This window comes from Dufourea novaeangliae, unplaced genomic scaffold (genome assembly GCF_001272555.1).
Source record: "Dufourea novaeangliae isolate 0120121106 unplaced genomic scaffold, ASM127255v1 scaffold14, whole genome shotgun sequence".
Taxonomy (NCBI): domain Eukaryota; kingdom Metazoa; phylum Arthropoda; class Insecta; order Hymenoptera; family Halictidae; genus Dufourea; species Dufourea novaeangliae.
This window is the reverse complement of record NW_015373890.1, coordinates 760,548-778,801: the sequence shown is the minus strand read 5'-3', so window position 1 is coordinate 778,801 and position 18,254 is coordinate 760,548. Positions and strand designations below refer to the sequence as shown.

At 40.5% G+C, this 18,254-nt stretch overlaps 1 protein-coding gene across 1 annotated transcript in view; it reads right to left on the bottom strand.

Moving 5' to 3' along the window:
* LOC107186231 (glutamate receptor ionotropic, kainate 2) overlaps positions 1 to 18,254 on the bottom strand; it is a 178,409-nt gene that overhangs the window by 33,327 nt on the left and 126,828 nt on the right. The window contains exon 6 of the mRNA XM_015574057.1: positions 6,977 to 7,144. Within this exon, the coding sequence (XP_015429543.1) occupies positions 6,977 to 7,144 (168 nt within the window). The remainder of the gene's footprint in view (positions 1 to 6,976; positions 7,145 to 18,254) is intronic.

Sequence of the window (18,254 nt, the reverse complement as noted above, 5' to 3'; positions counted from 1 at the left end):
ATTCGGCATGCTAGCGTTCGCGGAATCCTTGTTGGCTTGTTGTGCATCGGGCTCGAATTAAAGCGCCCTTTTTTCCCAACGAGGCAATTCTTTCCGTTGGTCGCGCGATGGGAATCGAGCAGCCAACAACGCCTCGGAGAAATAAATCGAGTTAACCAGTGCTAGCCGGGAGAATACAAATTTTCCTCCCTTTTTCATTTTCGGGCCGAGGTTTCTTTGATGGAACATTGGATTCTCTCTTGGACGCTTGTTCCATTGGGGAAACGCTAGGTACACGAGACCCTCTGGAGTGCGATTATTTTATCTGGATCAGCGTTCGGTAAAGTTATCGGCTACCGTGCCCATTGTTCTGGTGTGTTGATTGGGGAAGTGTATAATGGTTCAGCGGGTGCTTCTAGTTTTTCAACAATTAGTTTCAGTTTGTAAACAGTAACGATATGTTGCGAACACCACTGGTTGTTAGGACAGAAAGCGCCTTCCGGCGTTTTAGCAACAGCACGAGCAGTTGGAGCATAAAGACTGGAGTTCAAGTAACTACGTGTTGTTCATAAAGTACCATTTGTTTGCGGAACAAGACTAGAGAGCGTAGTTAATGTTGGGCGTTTTATATTCAACACGAAATCTTGTTTATGTGTTACATTCGGAAAGATACTGTCAGTTAAGAAGCAGTAGCAATAAATACCACCGTGAAAATGGTATTACTTACGTTTGCCATGAATTGCGTAAGAACCTACTAAACGTAAAATTTCTACTTACGTCTCGCTTGACAAACCCAATTTTAGGGTATAACATTTATAGAACGATACGACTACTACATCATGGAACGATTAAAAAATTCTTTACTCAAAGCACGATAACCTAATAATACAGAAGCCATATTCGAGTCTTCTGAACGCATTCCAGGTCGCTCGTCTTTAGATAACCGGGGGGCCTCGCGAGGGGCCGATAGAAACGCAGAAAATAAGATCAGGTTCACCTGTGAAAACGCAAACAATTGAACGAGATCAGCGGCGAAAGGTTAAATAATGGATGCCCGGGTCGGTGGAAGTCACCCCGGGGCATCCTAAGGTTGCCGAGCTTTATATCTTTTTACCCACAGCCTTTCTAGCTTTCCTATACCCCCCCCCCCCATTCATTTCTTTCCCGGAGGAGGGCACGCTTGTTTGATCCCTGACCCGTTCATAACGCGGAGGAAACGACCCCGCGAAGAGCCAAAACCCCTTTCGCTGTAGACGCGCTCGAGGATGCACTTTTCGCCCAAGACTTCGTTAAGTTCGGTTTTTCTTGATCGATTGACGAGTGATCGAACTTTTCGTGTATGAGTTGCCTCTGTTGGGCCTAACTGACCGAGTCAACGATGTCTTTTTGCTTGTTGGAGGAAATTCTTGAACTTTGAACCACGGATTGTTTAATCTTCGTGCATGAACTATCGACGTCTATGTGTTCACGAATAAGAAATATATGTTAGGATTTTATCTCATCAGGGTAAACGCATCAATGAATGAACACTTAAGAGATTTTGTAATAATTGGCATATGAAAATTAAATTTTTTAATGTCTATACATTTTTGTAACTTATAGATTTCAGTTTGAAAAATTGGATAAATGTAATTATATGAATTAACAAGACAAAATATAGATTTCATCAGTGATTGAACAATAAAGTAAATTAGGATTTCTAACCAGTGGCGCGATAATTGTTAGAGTATGAAACAAGGAATTAGAAGGAATCAATATTTAATCATTTTCTTATTTTGGTAACTTAACTTACTTGTTTTTATATATAATATTCATTCACATATTTAATATTCAGCCACTGGTGCATCCACCTTACATCTTTTTTTTTGTAGATGAAATCATCCTCCAGCAAATGATTACGAATTTGAAACAACTGGTACACGACTGGGTCCGAAAGGACTCTATGTCAAGCGAGGGTTAAAGCGTGCATTGGTCTAAGTGTCATAAATTCTCATTGGTCTTAACATTGCAACCGACATTGGAACGCCTCGAATCTTTCAGAGGGATCGTGATATTCTCTCGATTGAAGAGGGTTGCAGGGGAAAATGCGAAATCGATCGAGCCGCTAGAGGGGATACAGAATTTTCCTCCCATGGAACATCCCCAGAGCAAAAATTGTTTTTTTTTGTATACAAACTGATATGAACTTGTAAGGAATTAAAAACCATTCAACATGTATTTCTTTTTTTTTGCTACGAAACGGTTTGAACGGGTGAAACAGCCCCTCGATTACTTTTACCCTACGTGTAACGAATGGTGGCTAAACGAAAGTTGTTTAGTTAAAACAACACGTGTTCAATAGTTTTTAATTCTCTATAAATTCATTCCAGTTTGAACGAAAACAAAATTTTCGCTCTAGGGATGTCCCCTTGTAACTAATATCGTATTGTAATCGTAAAACTTGCCAGTTTTAATTGCTTTCAACGTTACATAACGAACCCTAGTGCTTGTTTCATAGACAAGATTATTTCAGTTATTTACTAAATATCGACCTCTACCAACCACATACACGAAACTTTACACCGTCAAATTTCATCGTCTGCTCTCGTATCTCGAAAGTCACCCCCTCGAACCGACGATTCCGGTGAACATAGTCGATTCCTGGCACGCACGGGAAATCGCGAGAAAAAGTTCCCCGACTTGGTGACACACGATATCTCGTCGGTTTTCAGCGTTCGATGACTCCGACCCGAATAGGAACGAGAGGGGTGGAAAACGAGGAGGGAATTCGTTGCAACCTTGTCCGAAGGAATTTGCTCGACATCGTGTCCGGAAACTGTGGGAACAAGAAATGTTCGATGGAGGGATGAAAATGGGAACAATGGGAATTAAATGGCGGGTTGAATGGCGGTACACGTTGTGTATGAGGGGATGGACCAATTTACTTTGACGGATGATCGATTATTGTAATATAGAGAGAGGATCGTGTTCAGCTTTATGGGACACTTTGGACCTAAGTGCGGTTAATGCGACCACTTGAAGCGTTACACGTTAGAGAAGCTAATTTCGAAAGCAATGGAAATAAGTTTCTAATTTTCTAGGTTCAATGGATTTGATTCTACATCCAATAATCAGTCGAAAATATAGAATAACATCTTTCCGTATAATGCTTTGTTTCCAAGATAATCAATTTTCAATGTATTCATAGTGGCCATACGTAGAAACAAAATGCAATGAACAGACGCAGTAACCAAGTCTTATTTAATTACACTATTGAAGGGAATTCGGGTGAAAATGAACAGTGGAAGAAAAACAACTTGGAAGTTTGAATTATATTATTTTGATATGTGTCTTAAAGGATAAGTATTCACTGTTCCAAAATTTACCTGTTGATTGTTTTTAACATTTTTCTTAGAATAAGAAATATAGTAATTGTAGTACATATTCAACTATTCTATTACGAATTGCTTGAATAGGTCCCGCAAGAAAGTGTGCACTATAATTTGTAGAGGAACGAGTTTCTGAGTCAGCATAGATTGAAAATTTAATACTATGGTTTTCGAGGGAGCGTGAGTCTCTTTGAAAATTGCACAGAAATGTACTATGCAACTTCGCGTAACTCAATGATGTTCTAATGCTCGGAAGTTCTGCGATAATCCCTTTCAGTGTAATAAACTTAGCCTCTAGGTACCTTAGCCGGCGGAGTCGATCACTGTTCGAAGCATCTGCTTCTTCGCTACAATTCGAGTTTGTCGGAAAATTGTATTTAACCTTCCACCACTAAGGCGGATTAAAGGTGCTCTGATAAAAGTTTCTTCTCTGATCTAATTGGGCCGTTGCTGCCGTAGGAACCACGTAGGAATTCCTTCCCTATTGTAACTTCAATACCTTCACCGTCCACAGACGTGTACAAATGGAATAAAACCACATTTTTGAACTGTCATATTACCGCAGCTATTGTTTCCTGATATTTAGAAACATTCATTTTTACCAACGGTATTACTCCATGTTCAGAGGGAAAAAAGAATATCAATTGTGCTGTAATTCTGTTGGAACAAATAAATGTTTGCAAATATCAGAAAACAATAGAGCAAATATTCCATTTTATGATTTCAGTATGTTATAAAATATACAAAATAAATACAGCATACATAAATATCGAACGGAGGCAGAAGCGTGTACGCGTTATGAAAAGGTGGAATTGTACGCATTTGTACGCTCGTGTACTTGAAACTCGTGTATTCTGTGATACGATGTTATTTCGTTAGCGGGTTTAATGCGACTGATGTGAGCGTTGAACACGAAGAGGAAGTGGGTAAATTGCATAGGTAACTTCCGTGACGAAATTCCCCTCGATCGATCGAACAGCGCGCCGAAATTGGCTACGAAATTCGCTGGTCTATGAAAATAACAAGAACCTTGTTAACAGTCGGAACGGTACTTCGGTCCCGAGTTACAGAATAATTCGTTCCCTCGATTGTATCGACGGAGATCGAATGAACTGGAAATATTATATTTGCTCGTCTGTGCTCTGTGTACTTACGATGACGCTGAATTTAATCACTGAACTCGTTTAACAATATATCATCGTTCATTAATGTTTATTCGCGTATTTTGAGAGAATGCAAACGTTTCGCTGATAATTTTCGTATGTAATATTTGCATATATTGTTATATCAATTTTTATTAATCATTTAATAACCGTGATGCTTTTCAACGAGAAGAATTTCCCAAATGTAACCATCAGTTTTTAATCTACTTTCGCCAGCTTGTAGTACTTGTCGAGCTGAATACGCCCATACCTCCTATTCGGCATAAACGATTAATAGTTCAAGAGATATAAACAATTGAAGTTATGATAATATGCTAACTTTTTAGACGCGGGTTCGAATACTTGATAAAAGTTAACAGACACTAGTACGATCAACGCGATGCTACATTTATCATGAGAAAACTTATATCTTCCTCGAAATGACCGATCGAAAATGTACACAACAATCACGCGAAATCGTTCGGAGCTTCTCAGCCCCGACTCTCACCGGTGGTGGAGGATCCCATTCGTCGAAATAAAAATGCAGATTGATCGTGGGCCGGTCGAGAGGAATCCAAGCGTCCCTGGTCGCGTCCCTGCATTAAGTTTTCACAAACAGGACGATCCTTTACCGGTCGTTCGGCGGCCCCCATACCGAAAAGTTCGGCGCCCGATGGCATCCGGCGCCGAGGCTCGCGTCGTCCTTTGTGGTATTTGCATTCTTATGAGATTCGGCACGTGCTACGGGAAATTGAATTTCCCGCGGCGCTATTCAACTTTTGAATAGGTAATACCCAATTATTACGTTCGCCGGCATATTCTCGACGGAGCGGTCTTCTCGATTCGCTTGGGTCGTCGAGAAGTGAGAGAACCCCTGTGGCCCCTCGAAGACGATCGATGTACGGCTGTCAAGGCGGCATCGCGCGGAGAATGTCGAATTAGAATGTTATTATGGCGGGCACGGGCGGTTTTAACCCTTTCGGTGGGTGTTCCGTCAACTTGATTTAAAGAGACCACGCTGAATTAACTCCAATTTGTTTTACCACATTACGCAATTTATCATTTTTGTGGCAAGTATTCAAAGATATAGAATTCTAGTGTAGATGCAAAAAAAAGTGTAGTTTACATAAAAATAATATTTTCGTTAATGAATCATAATGAACATGTTAGTCTTTGGTCATTCAAGGTCATTTATTGTCATTCGAAACTGAAGTACTAAAAGAAACCGTTGAGACACGTTTAACAGAGGTAAGGTTTGCACGACAGTAAATGATCTTGAATGACTCTGAAAGATCAACATCCTATAGGTCAATGAATTCGTCACGGAATGGGCTACACGTCTATCTAAATGAAAACTTATAGGCCCATTTATAGTTAGATATGTCTGTCACTAGTATTCGTAGACGTTTTCGCAGATACATATATCCTACAATGGTATCTGAGGATAATTTTACGGGCGACGGATATATCCGTCACTAGTGTCTGTGGACCTTTTCACGAATGACGGATATATCCAAAACTGCGGGTGAAGGAGTTAGCGTCGAACAGCGTCATTCCCGCTTGTAGGTCGCCGAACAATCTTCGCCATTTGCATGCATACGGGCCAGGCTGATGAGTTCGTACGCTCGTTCACCGAGAAAATTACATCGACACCGCAGCCCTGTAACTGTTAAAATCCCTGCGTCGCGCCAGGACTCGGGGCTAATTAAGTTCGTACGCGTGCACGCTGAAATACCATCACCCCAACCCCCCTCATACACCGCTGTAATGCCTTCCTTCTATGCCGCGAAAACAATTGCGCGAGAACGAAGCAAGGTCTGCTTAAGGCTGGCAATAGACGCGCAATGTTCGAGGAACAAAGATGATTCAATAGCTTGCGAGCCTATTGGAACGATTGGGCTGAAGGAGTATCGTCCTGTTAATGGTTAGACCTATTGATTCTGCTGTTTGAATTTTTTCTAGAAGATAATTTTAACCTATTCTTTGTCAAATGTAATACAATATGTACCAACACTGGTATAGTAAGGACTCCCATACTACATGGATTTGTATATCAAGACGGAAAAATTATGGCAACATGCTTATGACACTAGTACATATACCTAACGTGGAACATATTCCCTGTGGAATAGGGGATCTACTGCATTTACTTTCACGAAAACCGAAAGCTGATGGTTTTTCGATAATACTTCACTCCTTTATTAAAAAGTAAAGTGTTTTATGTAGATATTCGGAATTCATGGTGTAGATTGTATTCATTAGTGCACTGTGTATGAGATGAAGAAGTTGAAAGTAGCTCCTTTCGTACGTATTGTTGTAGAGTTTTTATCTATATTATCAGGAAAAGAAAATTATTTAATTTGAGTTTTCTCACAGCTAAATGTTCTGTCCATATTAATTGTGTTAAATTTATGGTTGAGAAGGAGTAAGTTTTCACAGAAATTTGGTACGGTTAGATGGTAGCATTAAACGGTGAATTTGTCGTACCTTGTTGGAGCTTTGTCCCATATCGAGCTCCCTATTATAACGCTTCTCGCCGTAGATCCAATCTTGCACGACCTTCTGAATTTCTTGCTTTTCTGGGTCCACTAATCGAAAGGCAGTGATATTGGTCCCGCCGTGCTTGAATTCCTCCAGGTCGACGCTGTGCAGGTCCTGCAAGGAATTCGGTTCGCTTTATGAATCTGTCGTACGGATCGTCGCCATTTTGCATGATGTCGGGCGAAGAATTTTATTGCCTCTGAACTATAAACGTTTAATATCAGCCCTATATCGCTGCTTCCCTCTCTCCCGCGAATCGCGAAATTTATAGAACGTTCTACTCCGCGGCTGAAAATGTTGTCACGCTGCCAATAATCTCGAATTATTGTCGAATAGAATCGAGGACAGCGAAATTCGCGAACTCGCCACTCCATTGTCTACGAATTCATGATGTTCTATGCTAGTGAACTTCTAGTCATCCACTATGAATTGAAAATTCGGGAACTTAAAAATAGTACATACTTTGGCTCTACATATAATATTATTGCACTGTTCCCTGTGTTCCAAAAGAACTGGGTCGTGTTTCTGTACAGTATTGATTACACTGGTTCTATGAACATTTATTTGATTGCTACAGTGATAAGATTTACATTGACAAATTTTCCACTTTGAACATTTCCTGTGCTCAAAAATTAATAGTTACTCATAGAGTTTACAGAATAATTTGACGCAACAATTAACTGAATAACTATTAATGCTTGAACACTGAAATGTTCAAAGTTGAAAATTTGCATTTTTATTAAAAATCAAATTTCTCAGAAACTCAGAGTGATGGCAAAGAACTGTTTACGGATTCGTATTCAGCACAGAAGAATCTATAAGAATCATCGACTGGATGTTCGAGGAAAAATAAAAAGTTAAATTTTCTTGACCAGTCTAATCAATACCACCGAGGAAAATCCATTTGCTGTCGTTAAGGGAACTATGCGAGTACGATCATCGTACTGGACCGCACCACGTTTAATTTAATCGCTCGCCCGCATAGACTAATCCGTAAAGACCGATCGTGTCTCGGTTCACGGTCCAAGGACAGATATCGCTCGTCCGGTCGCGCACGCCTGTGGCTATCAGCAGAAATAGAGATATCCCCGGGAATAGAATGGAGCGGCTTCGCCGATACTGGGCTATCTACATCGTGGTGGCAGCCGGCGTGATTTAAAGTTGCCCCTTTGGCTGAAAGCACAACTCCCGCGGCCACCTTTTCGAATGCTCAAGCAGCCCTGAACACGGCCATTTATTATCCTTTGTCCCGTGGCCGGGGCAAGGATAGATAAGTCCGGTTGTTCCCCGATCCCCCGTGATGTCCTCGCGAGGGAACGTCCGATCGACAAGAGCAAGACGATACAACCGACGACGCATACCGGGGGACCGATCGATTCGCCAGGTGATCGATCATCGCCTCGCCTCCGGCTGTCCGTTCCATTCTTCACGTATGTAGACGTCACGAAACCGCCAGAGCCGACACGTTTCTTTCGCGGCTCGATAAAGTGCCCCGCGGATTCGAATAATATTCGAATCGATTGTATATTCGCTGCAAGCGTGAACGTGGATTGTGTTACTGACGTGGGAATTTTTGGGAAAGTAATGTGGAAGGGGGAATAGTGGTATCTACGGATTGTGTGAGATGATTATTAGTTAATTATGTAGTGGTGAAATTTTAGAAAGTATTTTTTCAAAATTCAAGTTAGTTCAATAGAGAATAAACACCACAAATTAGGGGTGGAGGAAAGCAATGAAGCTTCTGGAATATTTATCTAGAAATATATGGTTTCAAAAGTTACCGAAGCATTGTCGAAAGATCCAGTGGGAATATTTGTATTTACGGATTACGTGAGTTAATTATTATTTAACAATGACGAAATTTTAGAAACTATTTCTTCAAAATTCTTATTCGATTAGAAAACGTCCCCCAAACGGAGGTGGATGAAAGTAATTAGATTTCTGGAATATTTATCCACAAAAATATGGTTTCAGAGGCGACAGACGGATTGTAGAAAGATTCTATAGAAATTACAATACTTGCATCTACGGATTATGCGAGTTGATTGTTCGCTAATAATGTAGCGATGAACTTTTTGAAATCAATTTTTCAGAAAGCTCGTTTTTCAACAGAGAAACGGGGTGGAGTAAAGCAATGTGGTCTCTTAAATATTTGTCCACAAATAATGGTGTGAAAAGCTACAGAAGCATTGTTAATGGTAGACAATGTTAACAAATAACGTTCGGCGTTCCTATAGATTCGACGGAACGACGCGACGGAGAGAAACAATATTTCGATTTAACACATTGCAGGACCGCAATCGGTTGTTTCCCACGGACCTGGATGTCAATATTATCGGGGATACAGCCGCCCTCCACAGATGTACACTGTTTCTCTGTAAAAACGACTGTCGAAGTCGCGTGGCGTATCGGGGAAGGCCGTAAGTGCAGAACGTTTTTCTGTTCATTTTTACCATCGACGTACCCCAATAAACACGACGGGTTTTGTCAGCGAACGTGGAACACTCGGAGTGGCGATGGTGCACGGTTGAATTCGTTCGTAGTATTCGTTCAGTCCAGCTCAACGACGTGTTGGAAAGGATTGGAAAGAAGAGTAAAATGAAAAGATGAAATCAATAATTATATTATAAACACCAAAAGGACAATTATTCAGCTTATTAGATAAGTATTTGTATTCGTTTTTGCGTCGCTGAGGCTGGTTGCCCCCTACGTAGAGTTAAGGGATGACCTTGATAGTGTAAACCATTAAATTCAAGTTAGACTAAACAAAAAGTAGGGGAGACCCGCCCAAAAGTGGGTACCTGGGTAGGATCGGGATCTATTATTCTTGAAATTACCTTGAAATTTTTCTACGTCATTCCAGGTAGATATAACAATCATTTGCAGCAGTTCACCATCAAACGCCGACCGCGATACATGTTTGCTTACTAGAGTTACGATGTCCACAGTGTTTTTGAGTGTTCCAATCCAATTTTCGATCATTTCCAAACCTCACAACTACTGACAGTGTTAGGTGAGTACTTTTTGGTATAAATTATGGCATTCGTCGTGTATTAAAGTATAAATAAACTATAATAACCTGATTGGGTTTCTGAAGATTCGATAAATCCCGTTGCCACAGATGCTAGGGCGGTTATGTCGGGTACGGTATCTGGTTTTATCTAAGCTACGTTGCAAAATCGTACGAAATATGTATATTTAGATTAGCTATTTCTTTTGTACTTTTCTTTTTCGTGAAAAGTTAGATGTAAACTGTCGTTTCACGCAAAGATTCTTTTGATCAACCACAATTTCACTTTCTTTCTTATTTTATCAATGTCACAGTTATGCAATTTTACCCTCAGGGCCCGGTTTTACTCGAGTCTCTCGTATACGCTGTCTAATTTCTGTCCGTATCACAAGTTCAGAAAGTTTCATCTAAACTTATACTGCAGACACTTTTCACAAATACTCCCAACGAGTATCAACGTCTCAAACATACATAATCGTGAAAGTTAAGATAGGTTGATACAAAGCGTCCCACGTAAAACCAGCTCACTTCAAACGATCAATTTTTATGTCCTGCGTGACGTGAAATTAAATGTGATTCCACGTTCCAAAAAAATGCAACAAAGACACAAGGAAGTTATTTGCAACATCTTTTGTAGTAGTTTATGAATGAAACATGATGTCCCCCGGTGTAACGCTGGCTTCTTAACACATTGTTGTCGGGACACGGATAAATCCGTTTTGTTACACTGGTGGTGGTTTGCGGGACACGTAAAAATCCGTTTTTCATTGTCTGCTGGTGGAAGTCGGGTCTCGTATTTATACTTATTATTCTTGATTGGATAATGCTGTACAATGCGAGTTTCTCCCGCAAATAATGTGTTAATCAGGTGTAGCACAGCGATAAAGCTTGGAATTCCGAAGCCAGTAACATTTCTTTCAACCGCAGATTGCCATTAGTTTATGAAACATTTAATGTTCACTGTCGAGGAGCCTTCGAACACTCATCGAGGATTCACTGTATATAGCTCCTTAATCGTTCCTTCAGAACTCAGACTGATATATCCTCATCGCGAACGATCCAAAAATACACAAGCACCCAATCCGTCCAAACTATCAGCAAGTCATGTCCGGCTAACTCGGGGGACCATCGACGAATTAGCCGGTTCCCTATTAACCCCCATCCATGGAACCACTGATTCCGTACGCGGAATTATGGCCGTACCGCGGACTATCTCTCTCTCTCTATCCGCATTTCGTGGCCACAAATTTCAGCGTCTGTCCCCACGAATTCAGGAACGACGACGTATTATCGCGTCCCGCCGGTCATTACGGTTATTATGGCCGTTACGGTTATGATGATTGTTATCGTCGTTATAGCGGGCGTCGCCATTAAGGCTTCTTATTACGAGCGTTTAGTAGGCGTAACGTCGCCGCTACGAGCACGGTACCTGGGCTCCTTATTACAGTCGACTTATTTAACCGGTGTACACCTCTCAAGAGCAACGTTTTCCCCGTTTCCGTCTTATTTTTTCTTTTATTTTTTTGCCTCCCACTGGTGGCTCGAGTCGCGTTTAATTATCCCGCATGGATCGTTCGTCGTTATCGATAATAAGATCGGTTTTTCTGCCTACACGCTAGTTTTAACAAAGTTCGCCTGATCGATTACCTAGTTCGTTTATCAGTGTTTGTTTAGGTACACGTCATGGGTGATGGAATATAGGCTGTATTTTCTTCTATGCTGTTGCAATGCTTTGTTTCGACGGTACGGGCCATTGATACCGTGAGATTTTATCTGTAATAATACACGGTGTGTTTAATGGACGGAACATCAAAGGCGCGAATCGCAGCTCGTTAGATGAAAATTATACACCTACGCCGGCCGTGGGTTTCGAATTATTAATCCATTACACGTTTTATCGTAACGTTTCAACGTTGCCAGGTATTGTCGCTCGCTTCGAATGGATTACCTTTGTTTAGCGGTATCGGTCCGTGCACTTCCGCGAGCTGTACTGAAACCGGACGGTCGAACCGTTGATTGAGTAGGTAGGTACTTTCGGGATTACTCGCACAGATATATGGACAATATTCATAATAATTGTTAGTATTTAAAGAACTTCTGTCGTATGAAATTGCGTCTATATTGTCAGGCGATGATGAGATTAACCTATTCGCGTTATACGACGACCAGTACTCGCACTAACATATTATGGATTGCTCGATATTCCACATTCCTCTCACAGAAAAAAAATTTAACTAGAATGTGTGTTATGTGCTACAGTAAGGGTAAAAGTAGTAAAACTTGTTGGCAGTGCAAAACGTGCAGTATTGCTCTTCATTTAGAAGAATGTTTTAAGATCTATCATACTAAGGCAATAGTCGAACTAAGGGTATTGAAATATTATTTCTCAGTCATCTCTGAAGATACTTAAATATCGAAGATTTACTGTATTTTGTAAATCACTATACTTTGGAAAAAATGCAATTTTTCGAAAAATCATTTTTTATTAAAACGTTTGACGGTTGCACTTGCACATTGCACAATAGATTTTACTAAACTAAGTTTAAAAAAAAAATTATATTCGCAATTTTTACAAAACCATAACAGACCATACAAACCATACGAAACCATACATTTACTTTTTTGATAAAATAAAACAAGATAATGTGTTGATAGCGGAATTGGTAGTTGAAGTAGACCACCTCTACTTGATATATCAACGACACAGCGCAAAGAGTTAAACATGTATCCTTCACACATAATAATGTTTATCAGAAAGAAAGTAAATAACGACCCGGCTATTCACTTAGTACTTTTAACAGATAAATTAACAACCTTCTAGTTTTATCCAGAATATATCTAATTTTCGGAAGGTAGTTTATTCAAAATTGAGAATTCACATGGAAATCCACAGTGTAATTACAAAAGAATTCAGTGCCTTTAGTCTCCATTCCCCAGGCTCACAGTGGAAACGAAAGCACGAATGGTCTGAAAGGTCGAGTTCCTTTCGGGGTGAATTTTCTTGCGTGTCGCGTATGAAAAGTACGCGGCGCGAGATATGACTGGTTGAATCGAGCGTCGATCGATAGCCATCATTCTCCGTGATTTACGTGGCCCGACGCGTTCCACATACGTAACCTCCGCTTCTCTTACCCATGGTAGGACATCCTCGCGAGTCGAAGAGAAACGCCGCGTACACGCTTTGAATGCGAATCGCGATTGCTTGCGCAACGCTTCTGAAAACTCCGCGCCGAGGGATCGCCGGTGAATATTCTCGGTATCGTATCGTGCAAATGTCGTTCGAGCATTTAAAACGGAGGCATTCGAGGACATTTCAATCCGTAAATGGGTAAGCTTCGACGAAACAGAGCGTGATTTTCGCTGTCGATGTTCTTCGACGGAAATATATATTAAGAAAATTATAACGTAACGGTTTTTTCTTTAAACTTGATCTAAGGGTAAATTAATAGGCTTATCTACAAGCAATGAAATTTAACACTAGCACTACCAGCAGTCGATGTATACTGAATTTTATTGACTGTCGATATATTAACTATTGTTCACCAACACCCAATGTTCACCTAAACATCATCGAAACACTTGTTCCATCGCTTCACCGTCCACGATAAAATCACAAACTCTCGATCCAATTATAGATCTCCATCATTTCGTGCATCGTCATCGCGCGTAGCGTTGTCAATTAACTTTCTCAATCGTTAGAATTCCCATTAACCTTCCCCCGTCGTTAAGTCGGCGGCGTGTCGTCGGATCTATTCGGATTGTTTCTTGACGCGGCTCAGCCTGATGGATGAAGCCGAGTACCCTTTCTGTCCCACCCCGACGGAGGATCAGCGAAGCGCAATAAATGAAAATAAATCGCCACGAGAACCATGTCGCCATTCTTATATGGACAATATTATTCTGTTATAGCCCATTTCTGAAATCGCACAATATTATTCTGTAATAGCTCATTTCTGACCTCACACAATATTCGTCATAATTAATTTCTTTACTGCGCTACTCTCGCCATTTCGACGGAATACCATGCGCTTAATATCTCGGAGATTTTTTTGCAAATTATAATTAACCCGGGAGGTTCGTTCGGCCACGCCTCTATCGTTCTTTCGGGCGAACGTGATGCACGTCCAACTCGCAATTAGCCTCGCGTCCATCTTGTCCGACCTCCCACTCCTCGTTCGACACGTCTGTTTGAATAACCTCCGGTCGCATAATATTGCAAACATTACCAACCACGAACAATTCTGTTCTCCGCGAACACGATGTTTAACCGGCAGCGAGCGTTGAAGCGGGGAAACTCATTATTCGCAGAACAAATGTTTGGCAATTTCGTTGTTTAGCGAAGCGATCAAGTTTTGATGAAGCGGCCACGTTCTCGCGCCCGAAAGAAATCATTCGATAGTTTTTGCCGACGATAAAGAATTAATTCCAGGGCTGCGGCGTGCTGGTCCTTTCCTTTCGCGCTTCTTTGCTATTGGGCGTTCTTTTGCGTTGGTGTGCCTCTGTGTATTTTGTCTAACCTTAGTATAATAAATATGATCTTTATATAACGCAAGTACGTATACTCCACCGATATCCTTCGTATTCTTTCCGTTGGTTTTGTAGGATTACGATAAGTCGCCTGTTCCAGCTATGAAAGTTAATCACTTCTTCTTTAGCTTTCAATTGTTTCTTTTGTTCTTCTTGTTCATCTTCTATTCCTTTCTATTCCCGAATATTCTATTTGTTCAGTTTTTAATCGTTTCTTTAGTACTTCTTCTTTAACTACTTATAAATATTCTTTCTATACATTGCTATCATCAATTTGGGTAACTCATCAATTGGTCAAACCTATTACAATCATTGTGTTATTAACATAGAATTTTCTTCTATTTACCAGAAGCTCCGTTAATTTCCTTCAAACTCATTCAATCGTTCCACTATACCGAATCGTTAGCAATCGTGTATAAACGCATATAAACCGCAGACTGGTTATTACTGTGCCCCTTCGTCGTGCTGATCAGGTAGTTGCCGGCACGTCAGGCAAAACACGCTATCAGCTACGCTGGATCGACACGTACCGTTTAGATCCTGATAAATGCCAGTGTCACGTTGTGGCCGGTTAACGAGCGACACGTGAAGCACCACGATTAAAAATCAATGGCCGGAAGGATGGCGAACGGTTACGTCGACACGGTGAATCTTCATCCACGTTGGAGAAAAGAGGGGTGGGGGGAGATTAGCCCCCTGGGCACGGTCGACGGAAACAGCCGGAAAGAATGCTCGCCTTGGACATTTCGCGTCTGGACAAATACCGCCTCCAATTTACATTTTAATGGATCTAAATTGAAATCTAGTAGACGCACCCGAGATAAATTGTGCCAACCACCGAGGTAGGGAGGGTTATTCGCTGGGTTGTTTGCTTTTTTATCATTAACCACCGCCGTTATCTAGATATGCTGTTCCTGTCGCACTCGGGGTAGCGTAGATTCCTAATTATCTTGAAGCTGGGACAATAGAGAGCTGGGTGTTACCGTTTACTTCGCCTAAATCAGATCGAAGTGCAGAAGTGACACGAACTCGAAGCAGAAAGTTTTCGGTGACACGAGAACCCATGCGGGGAATTAATGGAACGTTAACAGTTCGTGTTGACATTTAATTAACGTGCAGTTGAACAAAGTTTGAAATGACTTTGTCGTAATAACAGGAATAGGCATTTCATTGCTCAATGAAGGAATGTGCTTTTTAATTTAACTGCCTTTTTTATATTATCATCATACATATGTGATTTATGTTGTCATAATAGTTGCTCTCTTTTTGTTCGTTCTTACTAAAGTGCGGATTCTATGCATTTATAGCCTACAGGGATATGTAAAATTCAATGAAACACAAAATTTGTATTGGATGTAACGAATTTTCTATGTTACACACACGACAAAAATTCGTACACTTACTTTTATTTTCATGAATTATTTTAGGAAGAGTCATTTTATTTCTTCTCGCTTTCCTTTCCTTTTACCGAATCGTAAAATTATTTTAAGTATTCCAAGCATTATTCTGTGAACGCTCTAATGTTCGATAATTCCTTAAACAATCTCGATTATACTGTGTCAGGACTGATCGTGGAATTAATGGTCAATTGTACAGAACCTGTCAGTCCAAAAAGTAGGAAAGGAGTATAGTCTCAACCAGAAATCTAATTAACGGCGATCATTTTTACAATATTGTCAGTCGAATTATTCGATCGTATCAACGTGGATATTCTGGTTATATGAAATTAGCTTCGAAGCTCCGTCGATCTGTTCGTCCGTGAAATCGACCTGGTACTTACAATTAGTGCTTCTTAAAATTGCCAACGCCGAGAGGGATTAAACGGCCAGGATATTTGCGCGGCGTTAATTGCAATTAAATCCGTGAAATCGGCGACATTCCCTAGTAAACAGAACTTTCCAATTATTATTTTTCTGTTCCTGCGAGCGTCTCGACTTACATCACGATTTCCATGTCGGCGTGGCGATGCTACGGAGGAGTCGGTTAATCGTGGACAACGATAAATTGCTAATTACCCTGACGCAGCTTTTGTTTCGAACTCTCGGGAAAGTATAGAAATTTTCTCCTCGACACGGGTTAATTGTTCCCACTGAAACTGGGGAAAGTAAAGTAAGACGACTCTATCTTCTTTTCGCGATCCCGACAGAAGTATTATTAGAGATCGCATTGCTCCTTTGGTTCTTAAACGAAAATGATATTCGCTGCGTTTATCTTTTCCTTTGAAAACAGCTACTGCCTAAGTGTACAATCAAATTTAGGTATGATTTTAGCAAGAAGGAATTTAAATGTTATCATGTTCGTAGTTTACCAGTTTCAAACGTTTGAAATCTTGAAATCATTAAACTTTCAACCATTCAAATATTGAAATATTGAAATCTTGAAATCTTGAAGTTTTTAAACCATCAAATCTTCGAATCTTCAAACTTTTAATCCTCCCAACACTCAAACTTTCACACAAACCTTCAAGTACCTAATTTTCCAAATTCAATTTTCATAAAAACGAGACCATATGCACTTTTCCTTGACTTCTTCAAACTTTCTTTTCCTGTAATATTCAAGGAAGAAAAATTCCTTAAATTTCCAGAACGTCTTGGAAACGAAACACTACCGTTCATTTAGCATTGTCTAACGGGGAACGAGATTATTTATTGGACGACTTGATAAACGCGGGGAGGAATACATCCGGAGGCGAACGAATTTTCCAATTACGTCGAGCGATTCAAGAGTAAAACCGAGCGACGTTGACTACGAACAGATACTCGGAAATAATTACCGGCGAGCGTAGAGAGCCGATCCTCTTTTATCCCTCGTTTCTGATCGCTCTCTGAATAATTTTCTAGATGTATTCACCGAATAATTGCGAGGCGCGCCGACGACGATGTATCTACAAATTGCCCCTGTATTACGAGTAATTTATAATTATATGTCTCGGGAACAATCTACCTTGCTGCTTTTTCGCCGTGGCAACCTATTATCTCGAGCTCGAGCAAAGACTGCTAGGATCTTGGGCGAAACGAAATAGTTGCCTGTCCCCATCGTTCATCTTGCTTCCGTTTTGCTGCTCGCGGGAAATCACCGTAACACGAAAGTTAAAATTCGATCGTCGCGTATTTAATCGAGTTTCCTTTAATGTCGACCATGGACTGGACAATTAAGGGTGAGACGAGACATAATTAGATAAGCAGGACGACTCGTGGCACTAACGGTGCCGTTTAGTCACGGTAATATTCACGGTAATAGTCACCGCTATGATGGTTAATGATAAGATGCTACCGTGATTTCAACCTTGCTACGAGAGAACTAGACGATATTGATTGCATCCTTATGTTCGTGAACAACTATGTTAAAACGCACTCATGACTTTGGTACCGTTCATATTTACTACAGCATTTCAATAATATATCCTCAGACTACATAAAATTATACCTTTTCATACTGTCATTTAACCCTTTCCACTTGACTGCCTCTGAAGGGACGAAATAAATTGAGAATTGGAAAATTTCGCGTTCAAAGGGTTAAATATTCATTGAAGGAAAAAGTCTATAAGAACAATCACGAGACTTCTCCATTGTACCAAGAAATTGATTAAAACAGAATAGATCACGGCATCGGTATGAAAACCAAAAGAAAGATGGTAAAACTTTTACCAGCATACTGTCGTGTATCGTTTCGTAGTCACAAAACTAT